Raw genomic sequence first — 13,938 nt, 5'->3', positions numbered from 1 at the left:
TGTTTCTGTTCATGTATACAGTATATCCTGTATATATACATGCCCATCTGTGTTCTTCATGTGTGTACTATAGCTGTCCAAAACGTGTATCCCCAAAGTATTTGGGGTGGGTGGGGTAGAGAGTTGTGGAAGGTGGGGGGATTGAAGAAGAAGAGGAGAAGGAGGAGGAAGAAGAAAAAGAGGAGGAGGGTGGTTTGTCTACTACTACTACACACGGGACACACACGCACACACACATTAGGAGGAAGAGTGGGTCTCTCCTCTCTCTCGCGTGGGAGAGCTGTTCGTTTTTCTTGCCTTGCCTTGCCTAGGCGCACCACCACTGGCTGGGGCCAGCACGCCACTTCCGGGATCCGTCATTGCGCTCGCCCACCGCTCGGTGCGCTCACTCAGTGTGTTCGGAGTACGCGAGCCGGCCGCCAAGCTGACAACACTCGCTGACACTCATTCACTCACCAGCCAGCTACCAAGCCAGCCAGACAGCCAACCCAGCAAGCAAGCACCAACCGACGGACTTCGAAAGTCATTTCTTTTTCTTTTTTTCTTCTTTTTTCTTCATTGTTCACATTTTTTTTACCCTCCTCCCTCGCCGTCCGCTTGTGCAAAAAAGTCCAGAGTGGGGCGAAGCAGACATTTAAAGGAGACAGAACGGAGAGGACTTACGGGGGGAGGACACCGGACTATCGCGCACGGCACCCGAAAAAAAAAAAAAACACCAGAAGAGAGAGAGAGAGAGGGAGTGAAAGAGAGAGAGAGAGGGAGAGAGAAAACTTGAACATCATCGCCGAGCGTCATTCATTCATTACCTTGACAACCTCTGGCTTTGATTGACAGCCGGAGTGGCAAAAAGCCATGATAGACGCGACAGTTGACTTTACGCGCAGCTCGTTGATGGGCCCATTGTAACTCTTCCATCGTATGTTTTTTTCCCCCTTTTATTTTTGTGAGACTTTCGGAAAATTATTATTCCCGGGAGGACAATCCAATGCGACGATTGCCACTCAATCGGGCCGGCGAATAAGGAAAATTCGCCTAAACAAATCAAAAACTTAGTGGAAGGCAAGACAGAACTGGGATTTTTTTTCCTCTTCCACGCGGACGAGTGGGATATTAAATATTACCCTCCCAACCCCCTAAAAAATATCAGCACGGCTCATTAAGGAGTTTACCGGAGCCTGATGGCGCAAAGGGTAAGTAAGTAGGGTTCCGCTGCACTTCTCCGAAACAATGTTTTGGGTGATCAGTAGGCGTAAAAACGCTCCAAAAAGTCGTACCGCAACACGCTAACTTGTCCCCCGTTGCATCTATTCCCGCAGTACGACGAGCTGGCCCACTACGGGGGCATGGACGGCGTATCGGCGTCCATGTACGGGGACCCGCACGGACCTCGGCCGCTCCCGCAGGTCCACCACCTCAACCACGGACCGCCGCTCCACGCCAGCCAGCACTACGGAGCCCACGCTCCCCACCCCAATGTCATGCCCACCGGCATGGGATCGGCCGTCAACGATGTCCTAAAGAGGGATAAGGACCAGATTTATGGGTAAGCTGTGCAGGCTCTTGTGTATCAGCTGCTAGGATATTTATTTTTGGTCTCACTATATGAGGAACATGCACTTTCACCCCCCGGAGTTTTGTGGAGGTTTGTGCGCAAGTTTTCCTAAAGCGTAAAAAGGGGTCTTAAAAAGGGGTGTATTAAGGGGAAAAAAACTCACTCGTATATGGTAAATTGTATTGTGAAATTGGGATTTTAAATATTTTATTGTATTTGTTTCTTTTTTTAAGGACTTGGTCATTTAGGGGGAAATATAGCGAGAATCAAAACAATAAGGCGTTTAGGAATCTAACATTTATTTAATTGTACTAACTCTAAATGGTTTTATGGAAGGGCGTAAATGTTCTCGTCGTAAATAATGAAGTTTAGACAAAATGTCAGGTGAACAAATGTTTGCATTCTTTTAAGAAAATAAAACCTGCCCGTACAATTCAAAACTATAATTTCATATCATTATAAAACACAGATTTGTAATTTTACCGAGTAGAAACAAGCGTGTGAATGACTTTAACATTTTATATTTCCTATCATTTAAAATTATACTCGTATTGCAAACGTCCGCGGTACTTGACACATAGACTCTAAAATAAAAGTAGTATTCTACTAGATTGTCTCTGTCGAGTGTGTGTGTGCGTGTGTGTGTTTCACTTTTGTGTTGCACTTCTCACGCTTGTCACGGTGCACTTAGAAAAACGTCAGTCTCCACCATGTGGATCAATGAGAGGTTAAAAATGTGGTTAAAAACAGCTTATCATAATAAATGGCAAATATTACCATGCGATCCTTTTTTTTTAAAGTCGCGGAGTGTTTTTTTGGGGGGTAAGTTGGAGTAAAAAAATGTTTAGGAGGGGGGGAAGGATTTGCTGGATGCATGCACCGGAGTTACGGACACGCTGGGCTGTGCTCAGTCCGTGTTTGCTCGCCTCTTTGCAGGCATCCACTTTTCCCACTGCTCGCTCTGGTTTTTGAAAAATGCGAACTGGCGACGTGCACGCCGAGGGAACCCGGAGTGGCCGGGGGAGACGTTTGTTCCTCGGATTCCTTCAACGAGGACATCGCGGTCTTCGCCAAGCAGGTCCAGAACCAAAGATCACATCTACAAAAACATTAAAAAAATAAAGACATCTACATTTGCATGTAAAACTTAACTTTTTTTTCGTGTTTGCTTTTAGGTGCGAGCAGAAAAACCTTTATTTTCATCAAATCCAGAACTGGATAATTTGGTAAGTGTTTCATATAAAGCACGTTTTCACGTAGGAATAATTTTGGTAAGTTGTTTAAAAGTTGGGAAATGACTCTTTATTGTTTTATGTTTTTTTTTCTTCCAGATGATACAAGCCATACAAGTATTACGGTTTCACCTCTTGGAACTAGAAAAGGTAAAGATAATAAAATGTTATTTTGAGGAGTATGACGAGTGAATGACAATTTGCATGTTGCTCTTATTTATTTTTTACGTGATTTTTATTTCTAAAAGTGCCTGTCATGTTTTGAGTCACGACGCTAAGCCGTTTAGGAATAAATAGTCATATTTAATGCAGGCCTATTTAAGAAGCTCAAGTAACAATTGGTGCTCAATTAAGCCTCTTTGGCGCACGTTATTGATCTGCGTGCGCCTATCTGCTTTCAACTGCATGCCACTTAATGCGCCTTTCATTTTTATTTAGATTTTGGATTACGATTTGATCTCTATTTTATTTGTTTTTGCTTGTTACACGTCAACTTGTTGCTGCACGTCTCCGGGGAATAAAAAGCTTAAAAAGACGGCAACAGTTTGCCTATTGTTTGCCCCCCTTTCAGTTAATTTGAGCTATTCTCGGAGCGCTTCTAGCAAGTTTACCCCTCCCTCACGTCCTGGAAAAATACCAAAAGAAAAAGAAAAACACATCAATTTTGTTTCCTCTTTAAGGTGCACGAGCTTTGTGACAATTTCTGCCACCGGTACATCAGCTGTTTGAAAGGAAAAATGCCAATAGATTTAGTCATTGACGAACGGGATGGAAGTTCCAAATCGGACCACGAAGAATTATCAGGCTCGTCGACGAACCTCGCAGATCATGTAAGTAAACGCAACACTTTTCCTTTTATTCTGCATGTGTTGACGGCTTTGATCTTTCATTTTTAATACGTTGAAAGTGGGTTTACTGCAGTATTTTCTTGATATTCTATCTATATTCTTTTTTTGCACCATTTGACGTCTTTTTAAAGATTTAAATAAGACATATTTGGACACCTTTCCTATTTTTGGGCTATGAATAATTGTATAGAAATGTTATATCAGTTTCTTTTCCTCCTTTGAATGCAACGCGGATTTGTCATGAGTTTTTGTTGGCTTGGATATTTGCTTCTTAAAGAGCGTGCGCGTTTATTTCTTTAACCGGGATGTGCCGGTGAGGTCAAAAGCCAAACGTGCTACAATAGCCTTAGTTATTGTTTTAAGTCTTTTGATTAGGTTCACTCATGCGTGCGTAATCGTGTGTGTGTGTGTGCGTGTGTTTTTGCGTGTGCGTGTGCGTGCGCGCACTGTGTAGAGACAATTACGTGTTAGTCACTAAGCTTTAGCTTTAGGCCACTATTATTAAAAAAAGGGAGAAAGAAAGACAGAGAAAAGGGGGCTTCCACGCAAGGAGGCTGTGGGAGTGTTGGAAAGCTGCTGTGGATTGCCTCGGAGGTTGTGTGTGTGTACAAATGTGTGTGCGTGTGTGTTTGTGCGCATGCATGTGCGCGCGCGCTCGTCTATTGCAACGTGAGGCTTTAAACATCAATGTCAAGTTCAGATTGCATATGATGCTTTTCTCTCAGAGACCCCACCTCTTCTCCCATCTCTTCCGCCTCCTGCCGCTACTCATGTTAATGTGTTTAATTGTTTCCTATTGATTATTACTTTTTTTCTTTTTTTTACACTGCAGTATGTAGTTTAGTCGCTACAACCCCCCCCCCCCCCCCCCCCATTTTTCCTCTTTTTTATGACTGGAGGGTCTGAATTCAATTATAAACAGCTAGTGTAAAAAGCAAGTCAACTTTAAATGTAAAAATGGTAACAAATCATGCCTTTTTGGGATGCTGTGTTGTTTATTATCATCAATATTAATATTGAGTCCATGCATGGGAGTTATTGTAACTGATGTTTTGTTTGCGACGAAGTCACTTGCTCAATATGAAGCGCATTATGCAAAGTCACTACTGTGCACGCATCTGTCGGCTCCTGCTTCGGGGCCTCGTACACACACACACACACACACACACACACACACACACACACACACACACACGCTCACACACAGTTTTGGGTTCAAGCTTTGTCATATAATTGTCTTGTCCAAAAGACACGACCAAAATGTGGTGTGCCGTTGGTCTAGATTCCTCATTTAGATAAAATAATATCTGTACAAGTAAGATTACAGTAATACTATAAACTTACTTTTGTTGTAATATGCTAGGAGTGAGCCAGTTTTATGCTTGCCAAATAGTGGACCAGTGTTTGGCTTGAGTGGTTAATTACTAGAAAATATATCGTACAAAATCTGTCTAATTGCAAACATTATTTGGATTTCAAATACATTTGAGGTGGAATTGACATTAGGTCACAGAATGCATTTGTGTCGACCTTGCATCAACTTGCCAAATAGTGCATCTGCATTCAGCTTGAGTGACTCTCAAATTGTGATTATACGGCACTTTTTAAATGTCATACAATAAATTTTGAACTGACAATACATGTATAAGTTACAAAGCTCTACAATCAACTTGCCAAATCGTGAACTCACAATTGAAATAATCATTGATTTATTACTTCTCAATGTCATTGTTACCACACCTCTTTTCAACTAGTTTTATGTCCTATGCACAATACAACTTGAAATTGGATCAGCTCAGTTGATTTGTATATGGATGGCAATGATGGGGTAACACTTACTGTAATTTACAACCTTTACAGAAACTTATATCACAAATTTGGTCTTTAATAATGATACAGACAATCTTGTATTATAACTATACTTGAAAAAATAAAATACACATTTAGAATATTTTTACCTCCTATGTATAACCTCTATTATAGAAATATAAGTTCTGAAAATACCCGTCAAAACTTTGGCCCTACTTGTATTACATTTAATCACTTGGTGATTTGGCTCTGTTTCCCCAATTAATTTCCATTGGCTTTTACATGAGATGGTTCTTTTTCTCCGCTTTGCATTTTTAATCGGTATTACACCCCCCGAGGACCAGTGTCTCATGTGGTGAAAGTTGGCTTTAGTAGCGATGATGAGGACGGCTGCATTTGTTTCCCTTGCGCCCCCCCCCTTTCCCCTCTCCTCTTTCCTCATACCTGACAGCATCGCAAAAAAGCGCACTTTTTATTTACACTTGAATGCAGCATTGTCTTTGGCATGATTGGATTACGGTGGAGCGAGAAAGGGGATGAGAGGCGTTCACTGACACTGTTGATTTGGTGACTGTCTCTTCCCGTGGAGCCCACCCAGGACTTATCCCCTCCCTTTTTAGTCAAACCCCATCCGTGGAAAATGGGGTAATATAGAGGCGTTAACATGCTCTTCTGTCTTGTCTTAATGAAATTTTCGCTCTGTTGTTCCGTGCTGCGTTGAATTAAACACAACTAAACGGGCCGTATAGCCGCTCTTGAAAAAAAATCATTGTATGTCGTACTTTTTAGGACCTTGTGGGCTTCTTGCTGCTTTGTTTTGGAGATCCTTCCTCAGGGAGGTAGATAGGAGTTCCCATAGAGGTTACACTGTTGCTTATCTTGACGCGGCATGGTTGGAAAGAAAGGGAAAAAAAGAGTAGAGGAGGAGGATGGTTTGACGGGGGGGGTGGACTGTTTACGTTGGATTTTCAGCAGCAGACAGGGAACTGGTTAAAACAAGGCAATCTCGCTTTTAGGTGCAGTCAAGTGTTACAATAATGAGGTGTGGATATAAGGGTACAAAATGTCCTTGCAAAAGTTTATAGTATATGCTAGGATAGTTGACAATGAGATCTTCACACTAAATGCTCCTTACAGTAGTGTAGTCATTCCAAATGTTTGCATTGTGAGCTGTTGCTACATTTTTTCAGTTCCAATATTAACACTGCTTGAATGTATAAGAAACAAATAAATAATTTAGGTCAAAATCAACAGTATGGTATCGTGTGCACGCAAATTGTTTTGGTATTGCTATCAGTTTGACAATGTCTTCCTATTGAATCATTTGTCAATTTGTGAGGTGGAGTTGAATATGTCCACAACTAATGCAGTAATTTGTTAATTTAGGGATTAGGAGAAAACTTTTTTTCCATTTTTGTATTTAGATGGGAATGGTAATTCCGTATTGAAAAATCTATGCGATCAGTACACTTTTAAAAAGGGTCCAAAGTGACCCTTGTGAAGTCACCAAAATATATATCGTGCGTCGTGTTGCTACGCAGTTCTGTCTAGCCTTACATTTCCTATTTGATTAGTGCTTCCAGGGCCTAGTGCGAGCCATATCTAATCATCATGGCTGCAAGCGGGAGAGAGGAAGGGAGTGGGAGAGAGGCTTTACTCACTTGTTGCATTCTGCGCACCCCCACCTCACACTACCTCTTGAAAAGTGCATTGCATGCAACACAGTGTCCACAAGTTCCTTTTCTGCACAGCACGCACGGCACACCAATGTATAGTATGAGCGTTTTTTAATATATTTTTAAATAGAACCTCTTTGAGTAATGATAGACATCGCTTCACATCACTTGTCTGTTTTTATGTGCACCACTTTATTAGGCGCACCTCGATAATACTCCCCCAGCAAAGCCTCTCGAGCATCATCATCATTATAATAACTTTTTATTGAATGTGTTTGGAGAGAGGCGTTGATTTATTTTGGGGTAATTTTGCAGACTATTATTTGTGGCATATGGCTCTACACCATGTAAAATCTGGTACACCTGTGCAATATTATACAATGTAAAATAACCCAATTTAACAATATAATTCCTATTCTTTGGATTTGGATGTTGACTTCCTTTTAATGTCACTGGAACTTTTCATAATTGAAAGTTAGTCTCATAATACTCATTTGTTTAATAGGTGTGCACCTACAATTTTTTTCATAGCTTTTTTGTATAATTATGAACTCTCCTTGTCTTCTACTTGTTTGTGGCGCGTGGCAAGATGTGTCTTGAAATATCTGCCCGTGTTATGATTTATAGCCCTTTTCTTTGAGTGTGTGTGTGTGTGTGTGTGCTTGGTAATGTGTGTTTGTTTGGCGTGGTTTTAGCCTGTCAGCGTTTCATTAAATGGGTGCCACTATTTAGATTATAGTTGAACCTTGTAAATTGAACACAATTGTAGATTATGAATACACATTTTGCTGTTGTTAAATCCTTTAATGTGATTTCTTTATCATCTAGTAAAATATTCTTTATAAATTACCATTGAAATTCTGTTAAACTAAAGCAAAATACACTCCTCTTTAATTAAAGCACATACTTTTTAATTGCTAAAACCAGACAAAACATATTTTAGTCTGAAACAATAATTTAGGACAAGTCTTCTGTGTCATGTAATGAATTAATCTCCTAACCCAAGGTACTACTGTAGTTCCCATTCCTATTATGAAAGCAAATGGCAAAACCCCCCGAGACGTTTCTATTTTGGCATCTTCTTCAATCCTTAGAATGTTGTGTGTTCGCATGCCACCATTTTCTCGATCTTCCTCCTGCGCTTTTTAAGGCAATTAGCGTTGAGTGTGATTGTCTCTTAATTACACCCTTTCTTCGGGGAATATTTGCACTGTTCCCCGTATATGCCCTTTTTGCTGTTGTTGTTGTGCGTATGCGTCTAGTCTCGCACTCGCTTGTTGTGTAGATTGACTATTTGGCTCCACGCACAACTTGTTTGAACTTTATCACACCCACAGGGCCCGCGACAAAATGCTTGTGTATGTTTGTGTTTGCACGCCGTCTGATGATGATGCCGCCGCTGCGCCCTCCTCTCTGAGAGGGGGCGCCGTAAATAATTTATGAGGGCGGGAGAAGAGGGCTTTTGTCGCCTTGTTCGCTACACAAAGTTACAGTGTGTGCTCTGATGTGTTTTGCAGACAGGCTTATAGATTTCAGGTGAATAAAAGGTATTAATAAAAATTGTTATTGCGGTTATGAACACTGGCTCCGGTACTATGTTGTGGTGTGTAGGAGGCACACATAACTCTGGAATGCTGTGGTTTTTAAACTCCGTCCTTGAGTCATAGCGCTTGATTACAAAATGATTTATAATACATTTTTTTATTTTCATTTTAAAAATCGCTAAACTGTGTGTAATGTGTAAATAAACAAAAGTGATCTACACATAAATATGATGTAATCCCAATAGTAATGCTCTCCTTGTTAAACATTGACATATCATGACGTAACAACTGTTTTTATTCAATAATAAATCAAACCCAAGTTGTAAACAATAAAAGAAATTAATGCAATTCAATTCAAATTAAACCACAATTGAAATCTTATGAAATAAAAAAAATGACAAATACAGTACATTTATGTACTAATATATCAAATCAGGTGCGTCTTGTGTATAAAGTTCCAAAAATTAAGTATAATTTTTTGTTGTCAATATTTACAAATGCATTGACATACATTTTTATAACGAGTAACTTATGCTGATAGACACCAAAGGCACAAACATTGTATGACAAATTTTTGTTAGAATAATCAGTAAAAATCCAACCTCAATAGTTTGTCAACCTCTGTTATCACTTTAAAAAAAAACTATTATTTCCTTTAACAATATTAATTTCAGTCTGTCTTTGAATTTAATTCAGTGTTGGCACTACTATAAACGACATATTGCCCCCACAATGCTAGGTGAATTAAGTCTCATCGATTGGTTGCCATTAAGACCACAGCGAGCCAGGTCTCACTCCAATGTAGACAACTTTGAGTTTTCCGTGGGGAAGCCGGTCATTTTCTACCCCCCTGCTGAGCCCGCCACTGCTTAATTACATGCAAGCTGCCTTCATCTCTCACGTGATGAAGACGCAACTGGATTATTTTGGGAAGCATCCTGCTTTTTACACAGCGTTCCCACGGGTGCTTAGATAATCAATCAAAAACAGTGACTTGTTCATCAATGAATTACAGCTGTAAATGCAGATGAGGTGGTTGCTTTTTAAAAATTTTATCTTAACACAATGGCTGCCATTGCCGACGTGAGATGTCCAATCTATTTGAACGCTCTGCTCAAATGGATTGGACGTCTATCGCCATCAATGGAAGTGAAATTTGATCGTTCACTGCCAGCACTTCTCAGTTAAAATGGATTGGATGTCTGTCACCATCAGTGTCACCAAATGAATTTTTAATAAATCGTGGATGTGGCTTGAGTGTGTCTAAGGTGAAATGGAATGCACTAGTAAAGAAAAAAAAACATTTCAGCAGGAATTAAACAGTTGAGATAGTCATAGCTCAACAAAGTAGGTGCTCTCTGTCAAGAAAATATATGATTTTGTATCCAGAAATAGTTTCAACCCAATGAAAACCACACTGTGACTTGGAAACAGCTGTATGAACTCCTTGACAACAGACTTTAGTGGAGTGTATCCGAGCATTTGCCAATCAATGGCCCAGAAAGTGAACTGAGTAAAGGGGCTGACCACTTTCTCCCCTGGGTTTCTTCTAGAGAGCCCGAAACCATTGCGCCAGCCTTCATTGTCGCGCCCGTCTCGCGAGTAACCCTCCAAGCTTTCCATCTCGGCAACAGCTGACACAGAGAGAGCCTTGAATGTGGGCGGAGGGGGCGTTCAAGGAGTTTTGCCCCCCTTAACAGATAAAAGGACCCTTGCTCGGTGCACGACAGGACTCGGCACCCGGCGGAGCCCGGGAGCCGCTCATCTTATAGCCTCCATTTCCTCCAGCTAAAGCTTCACATTACCTCTCCTCTTCTAGGACAGCTCACTTCATTGCAGGCAAAGTGGGATGCTCAATTAAGACCATATTTTAATTTGCAATGGGACTATTTTAGCTCTATATATTGTACAGTATTCTCCGTGTTGTTAAAGTCAGAAAGTGGCATAGCAGGAACTGAGAAGTGAAGTGAGGTTTGTGGGAAGCCTCCATGCAGTGCTGTGTTTGTTTGCCTTGGGCTCCGCACAAGGGGCCCTCCGAGGCTCCCCCATCCACCTCCCGAGCAGCGTCCGCTTCATATTTTAATCCAAGTTGTTAGGCTCCTTTTTTCCTGCGACCTCCCTACGGTATCGGGGCTCAATTTTTTGGTGAGTGACGGCATCGGTCAGTCTGAAACGGCGGAGGAAATTCCACTCCGAGCCTGCCGTCATGTGGCACTGATAAAGCCTTTCCTGTAACAGCCCGAGTAGCCAGCTTCCTAGTGGGCTGGGCAAGGAGGGAAGCGGTGGTGAAAAATGCTAAGTCTTCTTACAAGACAGTCGGCACGTGGGTGCAAAATCTTCATAGTCATATGATGTGTAAAAGAAAAATGTAAATGTTAAGGTGTTCTCTTGGATTTTTTTCATCTGGGGGTTGTCAAAAACGTTTGTAATGCGCAGGACTGCAATCTCCATTAACAGATGGATACAGTTTCGAAATTAGACCTGGTGTCCGATCCTTATTTGCAGTTTTATAGTATGCAACATCATTTTTAAACGTTTATTCATTTGAAAATGTCGTTGAAAGAAATACAGACATGCTTGATTCATTTGTTGGATTTTGCCTTATTCCGAAAAGACAGCAAAAAAATATATTTAGCAATTAGTACAGTCCTCACTGCAGGTGACAGTCATGAGCAAATCGTTAAACATCATCTGTCAATCATGACGATGCAACTCTCCCATTTTGACCATTATGTATTTGGCAGTCAACCAGTTTCAAATCAGCAGCCCACCACCTACAGTAATGGAGTGTAACAGCAACAGCATCAACTTATTTTTTACTTACACTTTCGACCTCTTTTCACAGGAAAGGAATGTTGTACAAGTTGGTTGGGCCTTAGCTGAGGCCTGCCCTCTGAACACTTGCCATTTTATTTCTCAACCTGCATTTATAAAAGCAAATGTGTGCATGTGCTTGCTTCATTATGTCATGTGTTTGCGTGCAAATATGCGTGTGCGTATTCCTCGTGAGCTTCTGTGGGCGTGTACACATTTTTGGCAGATTAGCAGGAGAATCACTGTCATATCTTATTTTCACTTTTGACAGTCGTAATGATTAATGGTGTCTGTGGTGTGTTTGGACATCTTACCTCTGTATTTCACACTTGACTCGGAAGTCTCGCTCGGTAGTGCTACAACAATAATATAGAAAAAAAGCTGGGAGGAAAAAGAACTGCACTGCGTGCGTTTCAACAATTACTCAGCAGAATTTGTGGTGCAGGATGCCGCTTTGCAAACGTTTTGTTCTCATGCATTAATGAAGATCTTTGATTGCACAATTTTGACTGATTGCCAGACATTGCCACTGCATTTTTCCCTTCTTTTGTTAGTCTTGTCCTGCGTGTGTTAAGCTAACTGGCAGCGTGTCATTTTGATACAGGCACGCTTGTGCTCAAGGGTGAATTTCCTGGAAAAAAATATGAAAGAAATTTATAATGTTTAGTGTAGAGTAAAACAAAACCAAGGGGGCGATTATGTAAACATAAATGTTTATTCTGTATTTTAACTCAGAAGATACAATCAGAGGAGATAGAAACAAGTTCACTTGAATAAATAGTGAATACTGAGTATATAAAATCTAAACTCATGTCCAGCTCAAAAATGTAGTGGTTCCAATAAAAACAGTGGTTTTGATTTCTAGCATCTTATGAAAAATAAATGTTTGCAAAAGATAGTTTGTAATAAACACTGTCAGTATCTCAAAGGCCTTCAACGGGCGTGTACGGCTTGGTGCTGACAAAAATCTGATAATCTTAACCCTATGTCAGATTGTCACTTATTTGGTTTTCTTCCCTTTCTTTGAAAATCTCAGAATCCGTCATCCTGGCGAGATCACGACGACGCTACGTCCACGCATTCGGCAGGCACGCCAGGACCGTCCAGCGGTGGTCATGCATCGCAGAGTGGCGACAACAGCAGTGAACAAGGTGAGCCACATGCACTAACACACCTAAGTACAGTGGACTCCCTCAGATTTACACCGATCCAATTATATTTTCCAAATTTTTGCAATATTTTTATATATTCCTTCATTATTATTGTCCTTTAAATAGTGGAAAAATATTAAACATTATCATGGGATGAACAAACCCATAAAAACACCAGTGGTGCTGAATCAGGTCATATTCAAGAATAAAAAAAGAAAAATACATGTTTTTAGGTTGTTCGTTTTCAGCAGTTTTGTAATCCATTAAAAGAGGGGGTCCACTGTATTAATGTCTTTATACTTCACATATAGTGATACCAGAATAATGCATGATTCAGAATTTGAATTAAGAACAGTGGATTTCAAAAGTCTCCCATCCCCTATTCAAATGCCATATTTTGCCTCATAAAAATAGACCAGTACATAAATATTTTCCCTAAATGTTGTGCCTTATAACCTATCCAAACTTTCAGCCACACAACTCGCCTAATTTGTCATTAAAACACATAAATACTGTCCAGTTATTTGACCGTGAAACACCCATTTCTACAATTTCCCTTAAGGAAATAAAAATCTGGACCATATCAAATCAACTGTGTATGGGTATCATCACCAATACGCAATGACTTGTAATCGCCCATTGCCAACACGTAGGAAGACATTTCAAGCCAACTCCCTCCTCTTACCCGATTGGATTATCCTGTCTTTTGACTGGCGTCCATGTTAACACAGTCACAACCAAAAAATGAACGCGCTTATCCACTGATTCAGTCAAACCCGTTTGAGTAGTGAGCCCCTAAATAAGAGAGCTTTCCAGAAACATTTCTATTTTGAGACTCAAACAAAAGGTGGTGACTAATAGTGTATTCCTGCCAGTTGGTTTTAAAAAGAGGAAAAAAAAACATTTACTTCACTGCACACAACAGCCTCTAATTACGCCTCAGTGTTATCTAGCACACAACCTGCCAAACGGGAATAAAGCGTTTCAAAACAAACGTATTGGAATGTGTTACAGATAGTGTGCGCCAGTCTTAGATATCTGTCTCTATTCGCTTGTCACGCTCAACGTCAATTCTGACGCGATCAAAAACATGTGCATTCTGGATAAAATTGTCTAGCACATGCGAGTATGGCCTCAAATGTGTATATACTTATGGATTAGTGTGTGTGTGTGAGAGAGTATTCTCACATTGTCCAGACATTTTGCACGAAATTTCATCAAGTCGTATACACGAGAAATAACGCTTGCCTCTTGTATTGTTTTGCCAATGAGCGATCAAACATATCGATGGGCTTTGATGCCGTCTCGGACT

General features: G+C 40.6%; 1 protein-coding gene across 7 annotated transcripts in view; it reads left to right on the top strand.

Moving 5' to 3' along the window:
- Positions 1 to 246: 246 nt before the first annotated feature.
- meis2a (Meis homeobox 2a) overlaps positions 247 to 13,938 on the top strand; it is a 78,046-nt gene continuing 64,354 nt past the window's right edge. For 4 of the 7 annotated variants that reach the window (XM_077731194.1, XM_077731193.1, XM_077731190.1 and 1 more), the window contains exons 1-7: positions 247 to 1,190; positions 1,317 to 1,543; positions 2,489 to 2,630; positions 2,728 to 2,778; positions 2,884 to 2,934; positions 3,465 to 3,614; positions 12,512 to 12,626. In XM_077731194.1, the coding sequence (XP_077587320.1) occupies positions 1,179 to 1,190; positions 1,317 to 1,543; positions 2,489 to 2,630; positions 2,728 to 2,778; positions 2,884 to 2,934; positions 3,465 to 3,614; positions 12,512 to 12,626 (748 nt within the window). In that variant the 5' untranslated portion in view covers positions 247 to 1,178. The remainder of the gene's footprint in view (positions 1,191 to 1,316; positions 1,544 to 2,488; positions 2,631 to 2,727; positions 2,779 to 2,883; positions 2,935 to 3,464; positions 3,615 to 12,511; positions 12,627 to 13,938) is intronic. The other 3 variants (XM_077731189.1, XM_077731188.1, XM_077731192.1) reach the window with 3 other exon arrangements.

The sequence above is a fragment of the Stigmatopora nigra genome, chromosome 13 (assembly GCF_051989575.1).
Source record: "Stigmatopora nigra isolate UIUO_SnigA chromosome 13, RoL_Snig_1.1, whole genome shotgun sequence".
NCBI classification, from domain to species: Eukaryota; Metazoa; Chordata; class Actinopteri; order Syngnathiformes; family Syngnathidae; genus Stigmatopora; species Stigmatopora nigra.
This window is presented reverse-complemented; position numbering and strand designations above follow the sequence as displayed.